This window comes from Pan paniscus, chromosome 15, assembly GCF_029289425.2.
Source record: "Pan paniscus chromosome 15, NHGRI_mPanPan1-v2.0_pri, whole genome shotgun sequence".
Lineage (NCBI taxonomy): Eukaryota > Metazoa > Chordata > Mammalia > Primates > Hominidae > Pan > Pan paniscus.
Genome location: NC_073264.2, coordinates 105165685 through 105182568, shown reverse-complemented (window position 1 = coordinate 105182568; position 16884 = coordinate 105165685). Strand labels below are relative to the sequence as shown.

The 16884-nt window shown below is 42.0% G+C and overlaps 1 protein-coding gene across 2 annotated transcripts in view; it reads right to left on the bottom strand.

Moving 5' to 3' along the window:
* TDRD9 (tudor domain containing 9) overlaps nt 1–16884 on the bottom strand; it is a 124102-nt gene that overhangs the window by 28408 nt on the left and 78810 nt on the right. For both annotated transcript variants that reach the window (XM_034938252.1, XM_055098069.1), the window contains 5 exons: nt 15709–15762; nt 9337–9453; nt 8090–8197; nt 6026–6126; nt 1894–2067 (listed from right to left, as the gene is read on the bottom strand). In XM_034938252.1, coding sequence (XP_034794143.1) covers nt 1894–2067; nt 6026–6126; nt 8090–8197; nt 9337–9453; nt 15709–15762 — 554 coding nt within the window. The remainder of the gene's footprint in view (nt 1–1893; nt 2068–6025; nt 6127–8089; nt 8198–9336; nt 9454–15708; nt 15763–16884) is intronic.

The window sequence follows — 16884 nt, the reverse complement described above, 5'->3', positions numbered from 1 at the left end:
GAGATTTAGAATTATCTGCAGTGTTTCCTAACTTGTGTTTTCAAATGTGCACCTTGACCTTTAGAAAACTATAAGAATCCACGCTTGGCTCAATGCTATGTTAGAAAACACACACACGATTTTCCAATAAACCCCAAAAATATCATTTTCCCTTAAAGGCAATAAGATAGTACATGCTAAACTTCTGGAATACAAAAGACAAATTTGACAGAAAATAAAAATTTCCTAATACTTTATTCTAAAATGAAGAGAAAGAATTATAAGAAAAATCTTGATCCAACTCTTTTCCCGATCTCCAGACCTATTTTTAATGAGTGACTCAGGCAATGAGTGACTCCCCAGCATTCAATTACAAAAGTAAGTGGAGTCTGACCTCACTAGAGCAGGACAGGCCTTCTCTACATGAAGGACTGAACCCACTACACTCCCAAACTCTCAGAAACCAAAAGTCACACACTGGGTGAAACCAGATGGAACAGATTTCCCTTCCTCCACCAACTCCTCAGATTCCTGTTAAGTTCCTCCCAGAACTGAAAACTCTACAATTAAGAAATAATAAATGAGACTTCCCACATATGTGACTATGGGGATATGGTCAAAAGGCAAGCAGTCTGTCACAAATACCATGGGTGACTCAGTTTGGTCCAAGAGAAGAAGATCCGCCAGGGTGATGACAGCTGCATGCAGCAAGTGCTCCTGCCCTGGGCTGACCAGCCCTACAGACAGCCCTGGCCCTGTACCACTCTCTGGGCGGGAGGGAAAGATGCCATTTGGCAAGGAAGGGCAGCTTACACTGGTAAGCAACTAGGTGCTCCCAGCTGCATCTCCATTATGTCCCACTGACTGCTGTGTTGAAGACAAAAAATATTCCACATTACTTAAAAAGAGAATTTGCAAAACAAAATGCATAATCCTATCTAGGAAGACAGGAAATTAACATTAGATTTAATCCCTACTATTTAACTAAAAATTACATCAATGATATCACTCAATCCTCTCAACAGCCTTACACCATAGGTATCCTTTTTTTTTTTTTTTTTTCTGAGACGGAGTCTCGCTCTGTCGCCCAGGGTGGAGTGCAGTGGCGTGATTTCAGCTCATCACTGCAACCTCTGCCTCCCAGGTTTAACTGATTCTCCTGCATCAGCCTCCCACGTAGCTGGGATTATAGGTGCCCACCACCACACTTGGCTAATTTTTTTGTATTTTTAGTAGAGACGGGGTTTCACCATGTTGGCCAGGCTGGTTTTGAACTCCTGACCTCAAGTGATCCTCCCGCCTCGGTCTCCCAAAATGTAAGGATTACAGGCATGAGCCACCTCACCCGGCTGGTATCATTTCTATTAAACAGAAAAAAAACTGAGGTTCAGAGAGGTTAGGTAATGTGCCCAAGTGCACACAGTGAGGAGATGATGCAACCAGGATTCAACAGCAGCTCCACTCAACCACAAAGCCAGTGCTTTTTTATTTATTTATTTTATTATTTTTTTTTTTTTTAAGACAGCATCTTGTTCTGTCACCCAGGCTGGAGTGCAGTGGTGCAATCTTGGCTGACTGTAACCTCCGCCTCCTGGGTTCAAGCAATTCTCCTGCCTCAGCCTCCCGAGTAGGTGGGATTAAAGGTGTGTGCCACCATGCCTGGCTAATTTTTGTATTGTCAGTACAGACAGGGTTTCACCATGTTGGCGAGGCTGGTCTCAAACTCCTGGGTTCAAGTGACCTGCCTGCCTCGGCCTCGCAAAGTGCTGGACGAGTGGCGTGAGCCCCCACACCCAGCCAAGCCAATGCTTTTACCATGAGCTGAAGCAAGGCCAGATCAACAGTCATGTAAAAATAGCACCTGAGAATGTGAAAGCAGGCACGGCCTGTCTGCCACCTCCCTCCTGAAAATACCTTGTGTTCCTGAGCTTTGAGACGTTCATGCCTTGCACCTTCCCTTCAATTTCCTCTGCAGAATGAACGCTGAGTTCAAGTGAAACTTTTAGTTGAGACATCTTAATTGCCATATATACTGCAGGAAGGGTTTTAAATCTCTCTGTTGGATTTCGTGAGAATTCCACAAAGGCTCTGTTCCACAAATGTAAATTTAAAAATAAATTTATCAGGCATCTGTTTAAAAACTGCATATTCATTTCTCTCAAGATTAGACAGAAATTCTGTCACATCTCTCCTCAAAATGCCAGTAACTCTTCAATCTATAATTAATCAATAACATGTATTAATTTCTCCAATGGAAAATTATTAATTGAAGAGAAATAAAAGTTATAATGACATGTCATTAAACCAAAACCTAGTATCATCCTTGTATAATATAATGCAGAATAACACTAAAGTCACATGGAATTTGGGGCAAAGAAATCTTACTTCATAATTACTTTCATAATTGCAAAAGAATTTTCATGATTATAACAGAATGTCTTTCTTTACTATCATAAAATAAAAGATACAGAAAACCACACAAATGTATATAGCTCAGTGATCTTTGTAATTCCCCTTCAAAAAAACCATTAAATTTATTTTTATTTATTTATTTATTTTTTTGAGATGGAGTCTCGCTCTGTCGCCAGTGCAGGGGTGTCATCTTGGCTCACTGCAACCTCTGCTTCCCAGATTCAAGAGATTCTCCTGCTTCAGCCTCCCGAGTAGCTGGGACTGCAGGCGTGTGCCACCACGTCCAGCTAATTTTTGTATTTTTAGTAGAGACAGGGTTTCACCATGTTGGCCAGGATGGTCTCAATCTCCTTACCTCATGATCTGCCCATCTCAGCCTCCCAAAGTGCTGAGATTACAGGCCTGAGCCACAGCGCCTGGGCCAAAACCATTGATTGCCAAGTGATATAAATTGATTGCCAAGTGATATAAATTGATTGCCAAGTGATATGGTTTAGATCTGTGTCCCTGCCCAAATCTCATGTCGAATTGTAATCCCCAATATTGGAGGAGGGGCCTGGTGGGAGGTGACCGGATTGTGAGCGCGATTTCCCCCTTGCTGTTCTTGTGAGTTCTCACGAGATCTGGTTGTTTACAAGCACCTCCCCTTTGCTCTCTTCCTTTCGCTCCAGCCATGTATGCCAGCTTCCCTTTGCCTTTCACCATGATTGTAAGTTTCCTGAGGCCTCCCCAGAAGCAGCAGCCTATACAGCCTGCAGAACCATGAGCCAATTAAACCTCTTTTCTTTATAAATTACCCAGTTTCAGGTATTTCTTTATAGCACTGAGAGAACAGAATAAAACACCAAGTAATATTGATAAATGCCCTCTCTTGCCCCAGCCCATATTTCGGTGTCCCATTCCAGCCCCGCTCTGGGGCATGAGCAGCAGGCATGGAGCAAAAGGTGCCTGCTGGATGTGCCAGGCAGAAGGAAGACAGCATCAAGTTTACCTTGCTATGCATGCACGTTCTAATGCCCCTGGGTCCCCACATCATCACAGAGCCACAAAAACAGACCTGGGCCCCTTCCTCTACTATAAAAATCGTCCTGTAATGAGCTCTCTCCTGGAAATGTACACCTTGAGCAGTTTGGAAAGACGCCCAGCAGGGGAGGTGTGTGGAGCAGGTACATGAATCAACCCTGACCCGCTCCGCCTCCTCCGCTCTCCTTCACGCCCCATCCTCTTCACTCATAAATGCACGCATTTTCCTTCCACCCACTGCCGGATTCATGCCCTTCTGCTTTATCTCCCTTCTTTAGAGTCTCTCCTAAGACTCCGTAGAAGTAATTTTAAACTCCAGACCTCAGCGTCTTCTCCTCAAAGCTGTATCCTCCCCAGCATCCAGGCTGGAAAGCCGGATGCTCTTGGGCTCCTCTCTCTTCTTTGCCCTCCACATGCAATCACCAGCCAAATCCAAGACGTCCTCCTTCCCGTCTGTCGGCTCCTTTTCATGTCCACCACCACCATACGGGCTCCACATCTCAGTGCCTCTGCTTTGGACTACGGCAAAGACTCCAGGCCGGCTTCTTCTCCTCTTACCTTGACCTTCGCTTATCCCTGAGTAAGTTCCATAAAACACAGTTCCGGACAGAACACTCAAAGGTCTCCAAGTGCCCACCTAGTCATGCTCACACTCATCGGTCTGCCAGAAGACTGTCTCAAAGTCAGCACCTGACCTCCACAAAACAGACTCCATCTGACACGGAGCAGCTCTGCCCAAACGGCTACCAGCTATGTGTGCACAGTCTCAGCTTTCCTGTGTCAAGATCAGCTAATGACTGCCTCCTGCTGGAAAACCACCTGACCCTACTGCACCACCTCTGCACTGGCCACTGCACCAGCCCGAGGCCTCACAACCCTCCGACGTCTACCCGAGGAAGTCTCAAATTAATGTTACTGCTCTAATATTGGGCCTCAGATAGAATGTCTTCTTCTGACCTTCTGGGCCTCTCCCATGACATCTCACAGCAGGCAAATGTCTGTGAAACTAATTTGACTCTCCACTCCTACCACAAAGTTGAAAGCTTCTTATGGGAGAACATGATATGCCCAGGTACCACCTGTGCCCATCTGCCCATGCGCCCTTGGCACCTCACAGAGTCTACATGAAGTCACCCCTGCTCTATGCCAAAAGAAATACACTTCTTATTCTTTGAATCACTATAACTTCCTTTGCCTTTAAATACTTGAATCCCAAGAACTGGTACTGGTACAGAAAGAATACTGTTACTTCCCCCAAAAAATTGGTATGACATTTGTATTATGACTTGAGAGCTGGAAATATGAGGAATGCAAAAGATATAAACACCTATAAAAAAGGTCCCAGGCAATGGGAGGCGGAGGTTGCAGTGAGCCGAGATTGTGCCACTGCACTCCAGCCTGATGACAGAGCAAGACCGTCTCAAAAATAAATAAATAAAAATAATAAAACAAAAAAAAGTCCCAGGCAAGAAGAACAGGAAACAAACACAGAACCCAATCCAGTTGTAAAGATGAGTGAACAAAGATGCTGCAATCTTATGGGAGCCAAGACTTCTGACCACTCAAATCAGTCAAAGGAGCATCCATGCAGAACTGGAAGCTCACCCAGGTAAGTGGACACACACTATTCAGGAATGAGTTTAGCTGTGTGATTCCAGCTTTAAGTAAGTTACTTTATATATGTGACTAAGAATCTTACTATAATTTACATCAGAATATTTAAGAAAAGTTCAGACACTAGAAGTTTAATTAATTCTCTAAGAGTTGTTCAAAGCACTTAGGAAGGTTTTGCTTGTTAGGGAGTTGTGTGTTTGCCTCATGAGGCATTTACAGGCCTACAAAGAAAATCAATATATTAATCATAGAAATGGAACTTAAAATGCCGGACGGAATTACCCCAAATTGAAAATGGGCTTAATGTTCAACTTGAGTGAACTGGACATTAAAGAAAAAGTGTTTGTTCTTATTTACAAAGCTTTGTCAAGTTAAATAAAAATTTATACAACATTCACAGAACACTGGAAAAAATTTCTAACTTTAAAAATTAAAAATCCTACTTTAGGCTTTTTGGTACATAAACATTTCCTGTTAGAAATAAAAACTCAGTGATGCTCCAAAACACACATTTGTTCCTTACATGCAGTAAGTAGAGCCAAATTGAGTTTTTACAATGTTTGCCTTCCAAAAATATTCAAAACATATCTGCTTTAGACAACTATAAGCAGATACACTCTATTTGGGATCATCTTCATGGCCCACAAAATAACTCTTACTAACGACTCACTGAGAAACTCTCGGACCAGTGCGTGAAAGTGAAGATCACTTTAAGAGAATCCGCCTTAGCATCACACTGAGTTACTGAGCCTTCTTGGAGTGACCATGCTTGACCACGAACCAGCAGCTTAGTTCCTTTAGGAGGTCACTTAGCAGAAAGAGAAGACAAATTGCTTCTGACCATAAGATAAACCAAAGCTAAATTCTGAAAGCCAATTGCAGCAGCTCATAGGAGGACCCATTTCCATGGGCGCTCCGTTTTAACAATCAGCGTCTGGAAACATTTGAATCATTACGCCTCCTTCATAATTGCAGTTGATTACAAAAATATACTTACTTTGCACCATCAAATACAATGGATTTGACTTGACCACACTGTCTAAAGAGAGACTGTAGTTGTTTATAGTAAAGAAATCCATAGGGAGGAATGTGCTTCAACTGTAAAATATAATACAAAATCAGAGCAGATTACTAGAGCTAACAAAATAGTTTCAACATTCACAAGCTCAAAGCTGCTGCACACTGTTTTAGTTTCTAAAAACATAGTTTACTATCTTTAACCATAATATATAAACTCTACAGATCAGTGCATTTAAAGACTTTTAAATTCTAACTAAGTTCTATAATAAATATGTTAAATAAAGGCTAATTCTACCCCTGTTAAAATGGTGTAAGTCTAATACAGCAAAATTAAGATTTGTTTACTTCTGTTTTCCCTTAAAATAATCAAGCTTACTAAATACTTCTTTTCAAAACATATTTCTACATAAGGAATAATGGGAATGTAAACTTTAAAGGAAAATGTCTAACTAATGAGAGGAATATGTATTTCCTCATCACCACAGTGGAAAGACCAAATAGCACATGATCAAATTGGCAGTGACTTTTAATGTATAAACTCTCAAGGTACCATGCTGGGTTTCTGCAAAGCACTCCATACTTTCTTCTGGACCAGGACAACTCCTGTGCCAGCCCAGCTCTGCACGGGGCTCCGTGACAGAAGGCATGTAAGTGAAGGCATGGGCTGGGGCTCAGATCCAGTTAGATCTTGTCTCCTCACTCCCTGAATCCGCGTGTCTCCTTAGGCAAGTTACAGAGTTACCCTGAGACCCAACTGCCACATCATGAAATAAGAATGACATGAGAAATCCCCAACTCAAAGGGTGGAGTGAGGCTCAGAGAAGAATGAAAAGTACCTAACACACAGCCTCTCAAGTGCTAAGTAAAGCCAGCTATTATTGAGCTTTTATGATGTACACACTAGGTAATTTTGGGCCCCCAGACTAGGCTCTCTGTGGTCGAGGGATGCAGGCATAGCTACTAGACGTCTGAGGAAGAGACCTATAGAACCCTTCCTCTTGCGCACAGCTGAGGGAAGAAAACCACGAAGGGGCAGAGGGGTGAGAGAGGAAGCCAAGCAAAGAGCTTAGTCAAACCTGATGGCCAGCAGGAGCAGAGGTGCCAATCAAATGATCCTCAGTAGCTATAAAAAACTAATGACTTCCTTTTAAAGTCCCTTCCACAGGTATCAAGTGTATCTCAGCTGCCTCTCTCATCTCCAGAGCACCAGCTCCTTTTGGTGCTCATCAAAGACCTCTAGTTGTAATCTCAAGTCATCTGCGCCCTTTCCTTATGCGCTATTTATTTCTTCAGGATTAACAGTGGTGGTGTAACAATAACCACGATAAAATCTGGCAATGACTGAGCCCTTATGATATGACACAAGTGCTTCTCACCCCCGCTTATCAGATACAGGCACATACTGGAACCAAGTGATCCAAAACAGTCCAGTCTCAGCTTTCTTCCAGTGTGAGTCTCCCTGCTGCTGGGCTTTAAAGAACTGGGTTGCAAACGCTGATTCAATGGTCAGGGCCTGTGGCTGATCATTAGAAATGCCCAAAGTACACACTACTTGAATGCTGATTTCTAGGGCATACTTTCTAGCTCAGATCTCGCAGAGCCCTCAGATCTGAATTTCAACGAATATAAATAAAATAAGCACTCTCCAGGTAGTTCTGTTGGGCATCCAGGTTGGGGGATCACTGGCTTAAGCCACAGCACTCAGCTGCCAACCAATAACATTTTATTTTGTATGAAATGAAGTTGTGAATTAAGAAAATGTTCTTAAACTTGTAAGTGCCTTAAATCCTTCAAAATAGCACATGATCAAATCAGCATTGACCTTGAACGTATAAACTCTCAAGGCTTCCTTATAAGGCCAGGTCTGTAAAAGGAGGCAAGAGACTGAGGGACAAGTAGATATACCTGAAAAGGCCAAGCAAGCCTAATATTCACTCCAGGGGAAAATTCACTTAGGACTCACAAAAATAGAAACAATTAGAGAACAAAAACGTTCTGCCTCACCACACCCCAGAGAGGATGGCCTGCCCCCAGCACCTACCACGACAGTTGTCTTGGGGTCCTTGCCAGCCAGCTCCCTCACCGCCATCTCCTCATCCGGCTGTCCAAAAGTAAAGTAATTTGGATAGAAAGCACCTGCCAATACAACCTGAAAAAGAAATTTATTTTCATGAAGTAACAGCATTATTTTATCAGTTATTCTCACCAATATACTAATCTCAACCCAGCATGATATGACATCCATAAATGTAAAAGATGGTTATCGTTTGTATGTAAAACTAGACGTTTCACCAACCAAGCAGAAAGTCACAATTCTGGTAATTTCATCTAACAGAAACACTGAAAAAGAAACACTTTTTTCACCTAACAGAAACATCTTTCTTCAAAAGAGCTTGAGTACTTCTCAGAATGAGGCTTGGGAAACAGTGGCAAGTTGAACAAGGACATAAACCATCCTACACACAAAGCCCCAGGGTCGGCCAACTTTCTCCACTTCTCCCCACACACATGTATGTGCAAGGTACTCTCAGATGTTCAGATAAAACTCCAATTGGAGCACTCAGACTTAGGGCAGCAGGCTGGCGTCCACTATTCACCTCTAAAATGCACTCTGCAAAGAGTCCCTTCTTCAATAAAAACATACCAGTTTGAAACACACCCACCAAAGACTCCCCCAGCCTTAGAGCAATTTTACATCCAGGAAAACACTCGCACATTTCCAGCACACCCAGTTTATAGGCATCTACCTCAAACCTGATTCTGTATGCATCAGCCAACCCTTCTAGGAAACCCTACAGCAGAGGCAGTCTCCACTGGCCAGGACACACTTCTCGCTCGCTACATTCCAGCTAACTACTAGTAATTTGAATCCATGGCCTCCAAAGTTAAAATAATATTTTCAGTGTAGGGGAATAGCTATATACACTGAACGATATAAAGAGCACTTCACTTTCTTAAAAGTTAAAACAAAAGGATCTCTCCTGAAGCAGTGATAACACAGGTACTCTACAGAAACACTCCCCTGGAAATTAGAAATGGGTCTGAATCCATTAAATATTAATAAATAAACAATAAATACTCTCTAGGTGAATCATCAACTCAACAAATAATGCAAACTATGAAAGAAGAATGTTTCCTGGTTCCCAAACACAGTATGAACACTATGGACCTAAAATCTCCTTTGAGGTTTGGTTTGTATCAGAAAGCAGGAATAAGCAGTTTCTTGACCACAAGACCTTGTAAGCAGAAATAATCAGGAAAAAAAATATCCAGGAAACTTCAGCACACCTGTAGGATGAATCGCTGCTTATATATATACTCTTGGTCCATGACAGGTCGCCGAGAATCAACATGCATGTTGAACTGTGAGATTCTAGTCTTCAATTCTTCATATAATTCAGCCACCTAAGAAAAATACATTGAAATCTGATGTCTCAAAGGTACGTATGTTATCAGAGCAGTGAAAACACTAGAAAATAAGTGCACAACAGGTAAAGTATAAACACAGCTACAGAATGAAACACTGCAGCTAATTAAGAATCATCTTTTGGCTGTGCGCGGTGACTCACACCTCTAATCCCAGCACTTTGGGAGGCCAAGGTTGGGAGATCACTTGAACTCAGGAGTTTGAAACCAGCCCGGGCAACATGGCGAAACCCAGTCTCTACAAAAAAAATACAAAGTTAGCTGGGCGTGGTGGCGCACACCTGTAGTCCCAGCTACTTGGGAGGCTGAGATGGGAGGATCACCTGAGACTGGAGGGCAGCGGTTGCAGTGAGCCAAGATTGTGTCACTGTACTACAGCCTGGGTGGCAGAGTAAGATTCTGTCTCCAAAAAAAAAAAAGAAATAATCTCTTAAAAATTTTTATTATTATTATCTTTTTTTTTTTTTTTTGAGACAGTCTCGCTCTGTCATCCAGGCTGGAGTGCAGTGGCGCGATTGCAGCTTGGTTCACTGCAAGCTCTGCCTCCCAGGTTGACGCCATTCTCCTGCTTCAGCTTCCCGAGTAGCTGGGACTACAGGCACCCACCACCACGCCCAGCTAATTTTTTGTATTTTTAGTAGAGACAGGGTTTCACCGTGTTAGCCAGGATGGTCTCAATCTCCTGACCTCATGATCCGCCTGCCTCGGCCCCCCAAGGTGCTGGGATGACAGGCGTGAGCCACCATGCCTGGCCTAAAATTTATTTTTAGAGGCAAGATCTTGCTATATTGCCCAGGCTAGACAGTGCAGTGGCTATTCACAGACACAATCCCACACTGATCAACACAGGAGTTTTGACCTGCTCCAACTTGGGCTGGTTCACCCCTCCTTAGGCAACACAGTGGTCCCTGGCTCCCAAGAGATTACCACATCAGTGTTGAGTTTAATGCAACACCCAATCAGCATGGCGCACTACAGCCCAGAACTCCTACGCTCAAGTGATCCTCCAGCCTCAGCCTCCCAAACAACTGGCAATACAGGCGTGTGCCACCATGCCTGGCAAGAATCATCTTCTTAGAAATTAATTAATAAGTAATGTTAAAGATGAACAATATAACACTTAGAGAAAATACCAGAATACAAAATCATATATGCTCCCTGATCTGTTTATAAACACACACCCCTGAGATGGGAACCAATGCAAACGCATAACTGTGCCCACCCAGAGGTCAGAATAGCAGAGAGCCATGACCACAGCCTTGCTTTAGATCCTTGAAACACGTCCCAGCCTCTGCCATGAACATGTACGACTTTTGTGATTAAAAACAAAGTAAGTGATCTATGGCCAAATAGTCCCTCCAAACAGGAAAATAAAATCAATATCCAGTTGTAATAAAAACTGTTTCACACAAAATGTCAAACTTTAATGTACACATGTGAAAATACACAACTCCAAATATCTATGAACTGATCATAAATTAAGTCACCACAAAATTATCTCAATTACAAAAAGAATACAGTCACAAGTGTGAACATAACTGGGGGGAATAACAACTAAAAAGAATTGAAAGGACAGAAAAACTCAGCAGCCACTATCTCTGTGGAGGGAGGAAAAGCCTGGGACATGGGAAGCAAGGGAGAGCACACTCAGATGCTCGCCTCTGTACCCCTGAGGGATGGAACTGTTTCATGTGACTGTAATCACATGTAAGTGAACTAATTAAAAACCAAGACTATGCCACTCTCTATACTAAAATGCAATAAAATCAGAAATGAACAACAAAAAAAAGATATTTAAAAACATTTCAGGGCTGGGCACGGTGGTTCACACCTCTCAGAGCTTTGGGAGGCTGAGGCAGGAGGATTGCTTAAGCACAGGAGTTTGAGGCTGCAGTGAGCTATGGTCATGCCACTGCATTCCAGTCTGGGAGACAAAGACCCTGTCTCTAAAAAATAAAAATAAACTCTTTAGTCAGAGAGGAAACCAACACTAAAAGAAATTATAGACAGGAATGTCAAAAATCAATGGGATGTGGTGGCTAAAGCTATTCATAATAAAATTCATAGCTTTAAATGCTTTTAATTAGAAAGACTGAAAATATTATTATTAATAATAAATACTAATTTCAGAAAGACTGAAGTAAACTAAAAGTCACAGGAGAACTAAATTAATGGAAAAAAAACAAAAAGCAATAATTTAGAATCCCCCACCTACTCCTTCCCTCCCAAAAAACATACACAAGAAAACTGACAAATGAAACTAAGAGTAAGCTCTCTGAAAATACAATAACACAAAGGAAGCATCTTGCAGACTCTGCGGTAAAGGAGTAATCCAGCAGGCCTGGCTGTCCAGACCATGCACATTCCAGAGAAAGGCTTGGCCCTGGCCCAGCTCCTGAAAGGTCATTGCCAAGCCTCCAGGGACTCTTACCCTCCTGGATAAGAGTATGCATGCTGACCTGGGGCCTTGGGCCACACAAAAGAGTTCACGCTAGAATGTGATTGACGGTGGGGCCTTGGGCCATGAGGGTAACAGTTTCCTCTGGAGGGACTGAAGACTGAGTAACTAAAGTCAGTCATATGGGTACTCTAGGCCTACATAACCAGTGCTCAATAAAAACCCAGGACACCAAGGCTCAGGTGAGCTTCCTGGTTGCAATACTTCATGCCTGTCATCGCACACTGTTGCTGAGAGAATTAATCACTGTCCATAAGACTCTACTGGGAAAGGACACCTGGTAGCCTGCACCTGGTCTCTCCAGGGCTCCTCCCATGCACTTTTTTTTTAACCTTTGCTGATTTTAATCCATATCCTTTGGCTAAAATAAATCATAAGCATAAGCATAACAGCTTTTCTACTTCTGTGAGTCCTTCTAGCCAATCAGTGAACCTGAGGATGGTCTTGGGGACTCCCTGAATATACAAATATAATCAAGAAACAATGAGAGTACACAAATACACAATAATAAGAACAAGAAAGGTGTTACCAGTTGACATGAATTTGAAATTAAGAAAATTACGTGTAACTATACATCAATAAACTTCATGATCTGGATTAAATGGGTACCTGAATGAAAAAACATAACTCATCAAAAATGACTCCAGAAGAATTAGAATCCAGAATGGATCAGTAACTACCAGGGATATTGAAATTTTTTTTTAAATTGATCCCTCAAAAAGGCACTAATCCCAAAGGTGTTTTTGAATGTGTTCTATCAAATATGTAAGAAATACATTTCTAGTTATTAAACTGTTGATTAAAATGGTTCCTGGGCACAGAAAGATGTTCATCCTACCAGGGTGGTATCAATAACAACATCTCATAGTATTGTGCATGCATGTGCACACACATGCACACACACACGTAAACCAGAGGCCAATTTCACTTATAAATATAGAGGCAAAAATTCTAGAGAAAATATTGGCAATCAGAACCGAGCAATGTTTTGGGAGAAAACATTACAAACAAGCAGAGTTTATTCTGAGAACACGTGGCTGGGTCAACAGTGGGAAATCCGTCATGTATTCATGTATAAGTCATGCACCACATAGCAGTGTCTCAGTTGACCATGGACACGTATAGAACTGTGGACCCATAAGACCGTCACAGAGCTAGAAAATTCCTGTTGCCTGGTCACGTCATAGCTGTTGTAGGGCAACACGTTTACTCACGTGTCTGCGGTGATGCTGGTGTAAACAAACCTACTGTGCTGCCAATCACATGAAAGTCTAGCACATACAACACATACAGTACATTTCAGTTCACCCCTGAACAACATGGCGTTGAACAGCGAGGGCCCACTTATACGCAGGTTTTCTCAACCAAATGTGGATCAAAAATACAGTATTCAAGGGATCCAAGCCCGAGTATATGGAAGGCCGACTATTCACATGGGTGCCACAGGGCCAACTGTAAGACATGAGTATTCGTGAATTTTGGTATACAGGGGTCCTGAAACCAACCCTCCTGTGAATACCAAGGGACGACTGTACTTGATAATGATAATAAATAACTATGTTACTGGCTTATGGATTTATCATACTATACCATCATTATTTCAGAGTATATACTCCTATTTTTTTTTTAATTAACTTCACATGTCTTGAAAGAAGAAGCAAAAAAAAAAAAGGAAACAAACAAAGTTAATTGTAAAACAGTCTCAGGCAGGTATGCTTCAGGAGGTATCCAGGAGAAGGCACTATTATACTGTAAGAGATGATAGCTCCATGTGTTACTGCCCCTGATGACCTTCCAGTGGACAAGATGTGGAGGCGGAAGACAGTGATATTGATGATCCTGACTCTGTGTACGCCTAGGCTAATGTGTATGTGTGTCTTAGTTTTTAACAGAAAAGTTTAACAAATAAAAATTATTTTTTAAAATAGATAAAACCAGTCTGGGCTACAAAGTGACACCCTGTCTCTACAAAAAAATAAAAGAATAAAAAATATTAGGCCAGGCACAGTGGCTCACACCTGTAATCCCAACACTTTGGGAGGCCAAGGCAGGCAGATCACAAGGTCAGGAGTTCAAGACCAGCCTGGCCAACATGGTGAAACCCTGTCTCTACTAAAAATACAAAAAAGTAGCCAAGCGTGGTGACGCACACCTGTAATCCCAGCTACTCGGGAGGCTGAAGCAGGAGAATTGTTTGAACCCGGGAGGCAGAGGTTACAGTGAGCCGAGACTGTGCCATTGCACTCCACCCTGGGTGACAGGGCAAGACTCCATCTCAAAAAAAAAAAAAAAAAGAAAGAAAGAAAAAACAAATTAGGAGTGGTGACATATGCCTGTAGTTCCAGCTACTGCAGAGGCTGAGGCAGGAGAACTGCTTGAGCCCAGGAAGTCAAGGCTTCTATGAGCTGTGATCATGCCATTGCACTCCAGCCTGGGCAACAGAGTGAGATCCTAGCTCAAAAACCAAATAAATAACGAAATAGATAAAAACTTATAGAATAAGGATATAAAGAAAGAAAATATTTTTGCATAGCTGTACAATGTTTGTGTTTTAAGCTAAGTGTTAATATAAGAGCCAAAAAAATTTTTTAATTAAAAAGTTTATCAAGTTAAAAAAAGTTATATTAAGCTACAATTAATTTTTTTAAAAATTTTATGAACTTAGTGTAGCCCAAGTCTGCAGTGTTTATAGTCTACAGTCATGTGCAGTGGTGTCCTGGGCCTTCACATTCCCTCACCAGTCACTCACTGACTCACCCAGAGCCACTTCCAGTCCTGCAAGCTGCATTCACCATAAGCTCCCTATATTGGTATGCCATTTTTATCTTTTATACCAGTGATCCCTAACCTTTTTAGCACCAGGGACCAGTTTCATGAAAGACAATTTTCCCACAGGCCGGAGTAGGTGGGGATGGTTTCAGGATGAAACTGCTCCACCTGAGATCTGGTATTAGTTATATTCTCAAAAGGAGAATATGGCCCAGGTGTTGGGAAACCCTGTTTTATAACCATATTTTTACTGCACCTTTTCTATGTTTAGTTATGTTTAGGTACAGAAATACTTACCATTTTGTTGTAATTGCCTACAGTGTTCAATACAGTCACATGCTGTACAGGTTTGCAGCCTAGAAGCCATAGGCTACACTATACAGCCTAGGCGTGTAGTGGGCCATACCATCTAGGTCTGTGTAAGTATGTTCTATGCTGTTTGCACAAGGATAAAACCATGTAATTACTCATTTCTCAGAATGTATTCCTGTCATTAAGCAATGTAAGATTGTATTAGTGGGTAAAAAATTAAAATACCATATGTTTATCTTTTTCTTTTTCAAGACAGGCTCTCGCTCTGTCACCCAGGCTAGAATATATTGGTGCGATCACGGCTCACTGAAGCCTCTGCCTCCCAGGCTCATGCAAACCTCTCACCTCAGCTTTCCCAGAAGCTGGGACTACAGGTGTGAGCCACGACACCCAATCTGTTTATCCTGACATATACTGAAAAGACATACAACAAGATGACACAACCATTCCTCATTGAAGTATACATAGGGGAAATACACTCCTTAACTGGAAAAGGAGTATTTATTAGAAACCCAAGTAGTTCTACTGAAAGGTGAAAACACAAGAGACGCTCCTACTAAAGCTGGAAACAGGCAGGAAATACACTTCTTGGAATACTCATTACTACCCACGTACTTAATAAATATTTTGTCATTTAATAAATATTTCATAAGTCAACTTTATTTGCATCCATTTGGTCAAAAAACTTAACTTACCTCTCTAATTCTCTTGATTTGAATGTAATTTAACCGTCCCCAATTAAGTTCATCCTTTAAATATATAAAAGCAGAATACTCAATATTAAGGTAATAAATTAGAGCTGAATTTAGCTACTTTAATACATATTTCATCCAAAAATTTAATGATGAATGTAAATTACTGAGCTACTCAAGTTGACCGTGGCACTCCCTCTCCAGGTACATCCAATTTTACATTGAAGCCAGAGAGCATAATACTCAACCATAAACACAATACAGAAACTCAGATGAGTTCACCTGTCTCAAAAATTAAAGGTAGACATAACTTGATTATCTTGAAAAAAGATGTCTGACAAATTATATACCAACAAGAAAAATAATACAGCTGAGCCTTTAAAAGACTTTAAGCCAGGCGTGGTGGTTCACGCCTGTAATCCCAGCACTTTGGGAGGCCGAGGCGGGCAGATCACAAGGTCAGGAGATCGAGACCACCCTAGCTAACACAGTGAAACCCCATCTCTACTAAAAAATACAAAAAAAGTAGCTGGGTGTGGTGGCAGGCACCTGTGGTCCCAGCTGCTCGGGAGGCTGAGGCAGGAGAATGGTGTTAGCCCAGGAGGCAGAGCTTGCAGTGAGCCAAGATCGTGCCACTGCACTCCAGCCTGGATGACAGACTGAGACTCCGTCTCAAAAAAAAAAAAGACTTTAAACACCTAACTCATATATGTATTGGTAGAGATATATCTAAGCACAGCAAATCTCCACACAGAAACGGCAGACCTGTAAACAGTCTGTTGAACCAAATAAGTTTAGAAGAACAGCAAAGCCTGACCAAAAAAAAAAAACAATAAAATGGAGGGTAACAGATTACATTTCTTTTAAGCCCGTTATCTAAAAGAGCTGAAAACAGAAACAGCAGCCACATGGCCCTCAATTTTGAACTGACACGTCCAACCCAGTACCCACAGCTATGAAATACAGCCAAAGAGGCTGCAGACACCATGGCAAGATCAGTACAATGTGGAGCCATGAAACAAGCAGCACAGCTCCAGCACAGGCCTGAGAGCAAGCGGCCTCCTGAGAAGCGATGGAAGCAAAAGGACCAGTCTGCGGAGATTATGGCCTGCCACTCTTGGGACAGCCGTGCGAGCACTGACAGTGACCTCGACTCCAGCCGCAGGTGGCACCATCATG